The sequence below is a fragment of the Sabethes cyaneus genome, chromosome 2 (genome assembly GCF_943734655.1).
Source record: "Sabethes cyaneus chromosome 2, idSabCyanKW18_F2, whole genome shotgun sequence".
Classification (NCBI taxonomy): domain Eukaryota; kingdom Metazoa; phylum Arthropoda; class Insecta; order Diptera; family Culicidae; genus Sabethes; species Sabethes cyaneus.
This window is the reverse complement of record NC_071354.1, coordinates 54,469,828-54,478,272: the sequence shown is the minus strand read 5'-3', so window position 1 is coordinate 54,478,272 and position 8,445 is coordinate 54,469,828. Positions and strand designations below refer to the sequence as shown.

Genomic DNA, 8,445 nt, shown 5'->3' with positions numbered 1-8,445 from the left:
AGTAGTAGTAGTAGTAGTAGTAGTAGTAGTAGTAGTAGTAGTAGTAGTAGTAGTAGTAGTAGTAGTAGTAGTAGTAGTAGTAGTAGTAGTAGTAGTAGTAGTAGTAGTAGTAGTAGTAGTAGTAGTAGTAGTAGTAGTAGTAGTAGTAGTAGTAGTAGTAGTAGTAGTAGTAGTAGTAGTAGTAGTAGTAGTAGTAGTAGTAGTAGTAGTAGTAGTAGTAGTAGTAGTAGTAGTAGTAGTAGTAGTAGTAGTAGTAGTAGTAGTAGTAGTAGTAGTAGTAGTAGTAGTAGTAGTAGTAGTAGTAGTAGTAGTAGTAGTAGTAGTAGTAGTAGTAGTAGTAGTAGTAGTAGTAGTAGTAGTAGTAGTAGTAGTAGTAGTAGTAGTAGTAGTAGTAGTAGTAGTAGTAGTAGTAGTAGTAGTAGTAGTAGTAGTAGTAGTAGTAGTAGTAGTAGTAGTAGTAGTAGTAGTAGTAGTAGTAGTAGTAGTAGTAGTAGTAGTAGTAGTAGTAGTAGTAGTAGTAGTAGTAGTAGTAGTAGTAGTAGTAGTAGTAGTAGTAGTAGTAGTAGTAGTAGTAGTAGTAGTAGTAGTAGTAGTAGTAGTAGGGGAAAGCTACCATCAGTTCAAGGACTTGCCAATGTATGTGGGTAGAATTACAGTAGATCCAAATTTGATTATCAAATGTATTTCACACTAATGTTGTTACAGAAGGGCCAAACGGGATTGGGCGGACCCACAAGCAGAGGCACTTGTGCGCATTTCGGGGTTATAACAGTCGTATGTAATAATCAATTTCGCTGTACCAACTTTAACCCAAGTGACGATTTGTTTGTTTTGAATTGAGAAGTGCCATATTTGCTTCAGACCTTAAGGATTCAGGTTGGCAATGAAATGCGGTATATATGGTAAAAATAGAACAATCTCACCAGCAGTCCTTCGTATGGAATAGAGTTACGTCATTTGAGGTTCCATAAGTGCTTCTAATAGTTAATTTAATTTTTCATTCTGGTATCCATGTGCAGTATTAAGACTCGTTTTGGCCAAAGTTTTTACTATATAGCAGGAGATGCTTGATAAGCTAAAACGAAAAAAAAAATTAAAATAACTTATTAGGCTTACCTACTAGCTAAGCCGTATGGCTCCGTCGTCTGCCCAAAATCGCGGTTTTGAGACCAGGCAGCCGGGAACCACCCAGCATCGCACCTCCTAGCTTGGCTACTCGATAGAGCATTACCAGGTATGGCCACGTGGAGGCGCTAGGTAGGGGCTTGGGATGGCTAGAGCTATATTGGACGCTCCTCATTTGCCTTCCCCATTTCATACCCATCTCCAAGTAAGGTCTGCAGCTCGTGGCTCATACACCAGCGCCTCTACCGGCTTCTCGTTTATAGTCCGCCAAAAATAGCAACAACTTTCAATTAAATAGGCAAGTGCACGTATATCTTTCGTAAGCACAGTTATGGTCTCGAGTCCGTAAAGAACTGCCGGTCTGATTAGCGATTTGCACATCGTCAGCCTGCGCGGCGGCCTATGCACTTTGATCGATATGAATCGATATTCAATAGTCACTGCCGCGAGAGGCGAACGTTGTTTTTGTTGGAACTCCTTCCTATCATATATTTGGTTTTCGACGCATTGATTTTTAACCCAATTTGCCTCGCCATCGTTTTTAATCTGGCGAAGATTACCGTCACGGCCCTAAAGATTCTAGTAATGATGTTTTGGTCGTCTGCGAAGCCTAGCAATTGAACAGTTTTTTTTTTTAAATCGTTCCTATCGTTTCGATGTCCGCTTGCCGGATCATACCTTCAATGTTAAATAAGAGCATACAGGACAGCACCCTTGCCGCAACCTTTTGCGTGATTTGAGAGTTTCCTCGAAATACGCACGTGGGACGTGTCAAAATCACACGCTCCAGGCTTAGATTATTAAAAAACGTAGATAAGCCACTCCTCGCTGATTCAATCGTCAGCCAAGTAATAGCTTCAAAAATATTATTGAGTAACGTAAGTATTTTCTAAAGTTTATTCAAATTGCGAAACGTAAATGTAAAAAGGCTTCAGCATGGTACCTAAAATCCAATGAGTGTAGTCTTCAAAGTTTCAGGTCAAGTTACATAATCACTAACCGGCCGTAATATATGATTATTGAACCATTTATGAAGCTTTTCATCAATATTTGATTATCATTGATATGCTTTTCTTCGTAATTCGATACAAAACTTCTAACATTCTCTGCCCAGTTCGAACTAAGCCCCTTCATTATGGCTATCATTGTAAATGAATAATAAACAAACAATCGTTCAAAAAATACCACCAAATAGTGGTATGTGGTAAAAGTTATCCACTGGTCAATCCTGACCGTTCGGCAAATCGAACCAATCGGTTCTGTTTGGCTTGGGGAAAATTCCAACAAACGTTCATAGCCAAAGTTTTCCCATATCAAACATCAACTGCCGATCCGCTATGGTACGTTTCCTTTCCAATGGTCCTTTTTCCGATTTCCCGATACTCATTAACCAGCCTAATGAAGAACAAGAAAGCTGCCACTCTCATCAGACTAGAATTTTCCCAATAAGAAAGCACCCGGACCAGCTCGGTCGCGCTTGTTGAGCAGGAATTGCTTCCGAAGGGTTCCGTAGCCGCCATTAGACCGGAAGTCATGTCCGCTTCGGAGGGGTGACAGTCAGCACACTGCTGCCCGGGCATGACCGGAATCGTAAAAAGGCTGCTTGTTTGGGCGCAGCGAGCATCAGCATCAACGTCTCTGTCCATCGCTTTCTTAATGATTTGCGTCTCGCTTCTGCTGTGAAAGCTGGTGGCTCGAAGGAAAAATTTTCCAGAAAGGCTGCCACTGATAGATGCCATTCTTACCAGCTATCAGAAACGGAAATGATGTGGGTTTCGTGAAGCCTTTCATTTTGTTTTCACTTTGAAATTGTGCTGTCTTGAATGATTTGCATGTTCGTTTGACAGCTGCGCCTGGGCGGAGTTTAACTGCACAACAGCTTCCTACGGAAATTGCTGAGCTGTTATGTTTTAGCTGGAAGTATTGAATATGGACATCTATTTTAAAAAATTTACTTAAAATATTTAGGTACACTAAAAACAATAACAGGAAAAAACTTCAGAAATCAAGTTGCTGGTTTATTTTTTCCTGTTGCCTAATGTAAAAGCTCTATTGTCTTTTGCTTGCTGTGCCGTCGCAGACCTACGGCAAATGGTGATTTCATACGCGTTTGTACAAAATATTCTCCTCTGGCGCTGTTGAAAAGAAAAACAATGGATAAAATATACAGTTTTTGTTACTATTTGATAGGGCACAAATTTGTTTTATCCAGTTCATTCGAAGAACCAGTTGCCATTATCTGGAATATCATAAATATAATTTCAATCACCTGCTTGGACAATGTTCACCCATTAGGATTTGCGTTTTATTGTTGCTATCATTGTCAAAATCGGTATCGTACCGACACAAACTAAAGACATACTCGAAATAACTATTACACGGTGTCGTCCAAAAGCCAACTGGACTGGAAATTGATTCGGTGAAGTAAGTCAGCGCTAGCAAATGACTGCAGCGAGCTGGAACTGTGTTCTAGTGAAATTAAGGAAACAATCATCAAAGTAATTTACCGAATTCTTACATGAATGCTTCCTACAACTAGGCTGTCGTTGTCCACCATTAATGTAGAAATCAGCATGACCGCACACCTCATATTTCCCGAAAAATCCGTTGTTTGTGTGAATCACATCAACGAAATCGGCATCCGTTGGATCCAACTTCCATCGTTTGTTGGCAACTCGAAACAATGGAAGGGCAGGATCTAAGCCTGAAACAATCAAATCATAAACTTAACCTCATCAAGCAGATTGTGCCATCTAACACACGATCTAACCCGTAATCCGCATCAACTGCACGCCAATAGACTGCTTTAGGGCATCGCTGACGAAACTGGGCAAGTGTGCTCCCAAACTGAATCCAATAACGTGCACATCCCTTAGGCTGAACTCGGGATAATTAACCTGCAGAGCTGTGAGGAAAATTGCTGTGCACTCGCCCCCATGTTTAACATTAAATACCGCCGAAGCATAGCACGGAAGTTTGGTGAGGGAAAGCCAATCTACTACTAGTACATTTGTATGGGACTGCCTAAGGTACTCTGGAAAATAGTGATTCTGTATTGCAGTCATCCGGTGGCACAATTGAGCCAAAGCGAACCAATCTTTTACAACACAAACCATCACGAATACATTTTGTTTCATTCAAGTAGATATTTTCCGCGTAACCCGGAACGATCAACTTAGTCTGATGTGTTAGGTTAACATAGGAGGGTACTGTTGGATCATAGGTGTCCAGCAGAATCGGAGCTTCATTGGGGTAGTCACTGGTGTAGAGAAAGAATTTAATCACTTCCGGTGAGCATGGTTCTCTGAAGTAAAAATTGCAAGGTCCTATGTCAAATTGCTGTGCGTTTGCAATGGTGATTAGAGCCACTTTAATGATCGATTCGATTAAAACTTTGTAGAGTAATGTTCTCCACACCATATATGGCACAACACATGTTTGTACTTGCGCTTCGGAATTGCAACACAAATTTATACACACCATGCTTATCGTACTGCAGTAACTGCACCTTTGTTCACCAGAGTCAGTGAAAGACTAAAGTGCGTGACTAAGTTCTGTCTAGCAGTTCTTGATTAATTCATAATTATAGACTGTAACCGTGCTCAATCAACGCATGGCGATAGTCTGCACTGACAAATTAACTTGTACTTTCTTATTATTTGGTGTTAAATTATGTTCACCGGGCGCCAGTATTGTCGGCAACTGAAGGTCGGGTGGCCAGAGATATTACTCTAGGAATTGGTTAGTTATTTGTCGAATGAATTTCTGTTCAAATTGCGTCGATGTGTATACCGAGAAATTGCCTGATGCCTCACGTGAGGATGAATAGGTGTTGAGTGCAATAATACTGAGTACAATCGATACTGAATGGAGTTTTTCGTTTTGTTTGGAGTTTCGCAGGCCCGCACCTCTTTAAATGTTCATTATCTGTTAAGGAATACCTTGCTATACTATAACGAAAAACTTCCTCTAGTATCGATTGTACTCAATATTATTGTACTCAATATATTCAACCGCACGTGAGGCATCAGGCACCATATGCAGTATACAGAAATCGCTTTTTACACGGTTATTATGCTACAATTTTCGGAATTCTCGTGCTTGTGTTTTATATACTAGAAATTTACTTACTTACATGATTGGTTTGCCGTCCTAAGACAAAACCTGATGAACGATATTTCTCCAATTTACTCACGTTACCAGTCTTCAATACCTTGGACTGCGTATACTTTCCGTTAAATCTCGCTCCACCTAATTTAACCATCTTGTTTTTCAGACACAAAAATATACTAGTGCTCGAAAAAATTGACAGCCATGCATGAAGGCGAATATAAAACGCATTCAACGCATACAGTTTTACCTTTGGTAGTATTCTTTTATCTGTTAGCGCATGGACATGACTGCTGAACTGCTGACAGTGTTTTTCTATCTCAGTTTTCTACCCTTCAAAACAATTCATTCATGAATTCCGGTGCCGAATGATTGCTCGACTTGACTGACTGACTGCTTTTTAAAATAAACCAAAATCTGGCTTAAGGAAATTAATTACAACTTTGGAGTTTACGTTTATTGTAATTTCGTTTGCCGTTGGGGGTATGGAATGGGGAAGACAAACGAGAAAGCGACCAACATAGCTTTTGCCAGCCCAAGCTCCTACCTACCGCCTCCACGCGGCCATATTCGGTAATACTCAATTGAGCAGCTAAGCTAGGAGGTGCGATACCGCGTGGTTCCCAGATGCTTGATCACAAAACTGAGATTTTGGGCAGACGGCTGAACCACAAGGATTTGGTAGCAGGTAAGCCTAAAATGTTATTTTAACTATTTGTTTCGTTTTAGCTCATCAAGTACCTCCTAACTTTGGCCGTAACAAGTTTAAATAATGCACATGGATATCAGAACGAAAAATTAAATTATTGGATATTAGATGAACTGATGGAAATTCAAATGACGCAATTATATTTCACTCGATGGTTTGTTGGTGAGATTGTTCTATCTTTGCCCATTTAAACTCATTATGTACCGTCATCCGGGGCGAGATTGTGCCAAAAAAGCATATATTTTTGTTCTTTAGCTCAGTATACACACAATTTGGGAACTAAGTTGATTTCAAACATGTCAATGTATACTTAATTGTTCAATTAACAACTACCGTAGAGATGGTTAAGTTACAATGAAACCTAATTTTACTGGAAGTGCATGAACTTTGGCACAATCTCACCCCTTCTACGAGGTGACATTGTGCCAAAAACGTAAAGTTAAGCTAAAAACCTAAACAGGGAACATTAGCATGTTTATAAACAATACATATAAATATCAGTATAAAGTAGTTCATATGGGGTCGTCCATGAACTTAGTGGACTATTAGGGGCAGGGGGTCGGTCAAAAACAACGCATCATACAAAAAGTATGAACGAAAATAACCCGGGGAGGCCTGAAATTACTAAATATGAGTTTGCAGTCAATGGGCAGCCTTTATATAGCCAGTAGCATTTCTAGGGTTATCAAGGGAAAGATATATGAAGGGGTATATATATGTATCCTAAGTGGGCATACCTATTTGATCATTTAACAAAAGTAGCCATTACTTCGTTCGAGAACCCGCGACCGCAAAACATGTGCCCTATCCCACCCCCTCCCCACTCCTTGAAACTGGCAGTTTATACACGGTATAATATATTCGTCTTATATTAGAGTGTTTATTCAAAGCATCTGAAATTTCATGAGAAAAAGTAATCATTATGGCTTGGCACAATCTCACCCCCGTGAAGCTCGAAAAGTACAAAGTTTCGAAAAATATTATTTTCGTAATCAAAACTTATTCAACGCATAATAACCTTTCAATACATTGTAAATGATTAGTTTATATGCCTTTAAGCCAGCAAGTTGATACGATTTCTTGTTTTAGTTGGTTTATGCGAGACATTTTTTACAAGCATTATTTCCGCGTATTTTTGATCGCGAACTTTGAAACCCTGTTTACGCTAAATAGTTTGCTAATATTATCTGTGTTCCTTTCTAAGTTATGCATAAATGTGTTATGTTCATCATCATTTTGAATTTGGGTCACCAGTTTCTATAGATATAATATATTTTCACAAATAAAAATTTTTGGTTTTTGGCACAATCTCACCCCCGTGGCACAATCTCACCCCGGATGGCGGTACTATATATACATGCTCTATTATTGAATCCTCATGATCCTTATTGTTTACCTTGCCCTACTAACACGATGCCCTCTGTTTTCCTGTAACATCTATCAAAGCAGTATGGGTTTCCTGCACTTTCAAAAGTAGATGCTATCACTAACATTCCTACCCACTTCCCCTGCGTTTGTTCGGACGTAGCCATATGAACATATAGGAATAATAAAATCCTAATAACTTTCTAAAACCAGCATATATGTATGTAATTCATAATTGAAATAATCAAAATGCCCGAGCAGACTCGGCCGTGATTTTGGCACACTTATACTATATTCTATGGCGGTTCAAACGATGCTAATTTTAGCTGCCAGTAGGTGCCTATTTACGGAAAAAAATACTTGTAAAAACGGTAAAATTTATGCTTCAAATCAATTTTTAAAGCAAATAAAGCAAATGTGATATTAAAACCTTCTAGAAAGTTACGTATTTTGATAGTATCAAAAAGTTTGTAGAACATGCCAAACCCGTTAGATGTGGTTTTGTGTACAAAAAGTTTAAAAAACTGATTTTAAGGGGGTAACGACAGAAAGTCAATTATATCTCGCAAACCATATGATGCAGTTACTTAGTATCTTCGGCGAAGTTTAATGAAATTCAAAGATCTATAACTTTGCTGAACCTGAACCTGAACATGCTATCTAGTTCCTATAAAAATCAGAGGGGTTGTGCACAAGACACGACCGCATAGGTGACGTAGGACCACGTAAGTCTCTTTGTAGCGATAGTAGGATGTATCCATGTGTGTAATAATACGATTCGTCATACAACCTACATACGTAACGTTTATCAAAGTAGTAACATTGTATAGGTTCAATCCTCAACCTATTTTGGAGTTATATCCATGAATTGATTGAATCTATTTTATTAAAACGTAACCAAGTCAGTAACTAAACCAAACAGTAAATAAATTTTTATGATCTGTTTCTTCGTTGAATAGTGCTTTTCCTCAGTTAATCGGTAGTCGGTACACAAGTTTTCAAAAAGTTGAAAGTTTTGCGCAACTTTTCTGCGGCTTACAGAAGAACACTGATAATAAATCATTAACAATAAGCTGCAGACGTTTTGGAAGTTGCAGAAAATGTCGCCCGACCCGAGACCAGAAAACTTATTACCG

At 39.0% G+C, this 8,445-nt stretch overlaps 1 protein-coding gene across 1 annotated transcript; it reads right to left on the bottom strand.

Moving 5' to 3' along the window:
- Positions 1-3,390: 3,390 nt before the first annotated feature.
- On the bottom strand, positions 3,391-4,545 carry LOC128735437 (pancreatic lipase-related protein 2-like). The gene is made up of 4 exons (XM_053829924.1): positions 4,239-4,545; positions 3,896-4,159; positions 3,644-3,829; positions 3,391-3,587 (listed from the first exon to the last, which is right to left on the bottom strand). The coding sequence occupies exons 1-4, from the start codon at positions 4,543-4,545 to the stop codon at positions 3,391-3,393; spliced, it is 954 nt and encodes a 317-aa protein (XP_053685899.1).
- Positions 4,546-8,445: the final 3,900 nt, after the last annotated feature.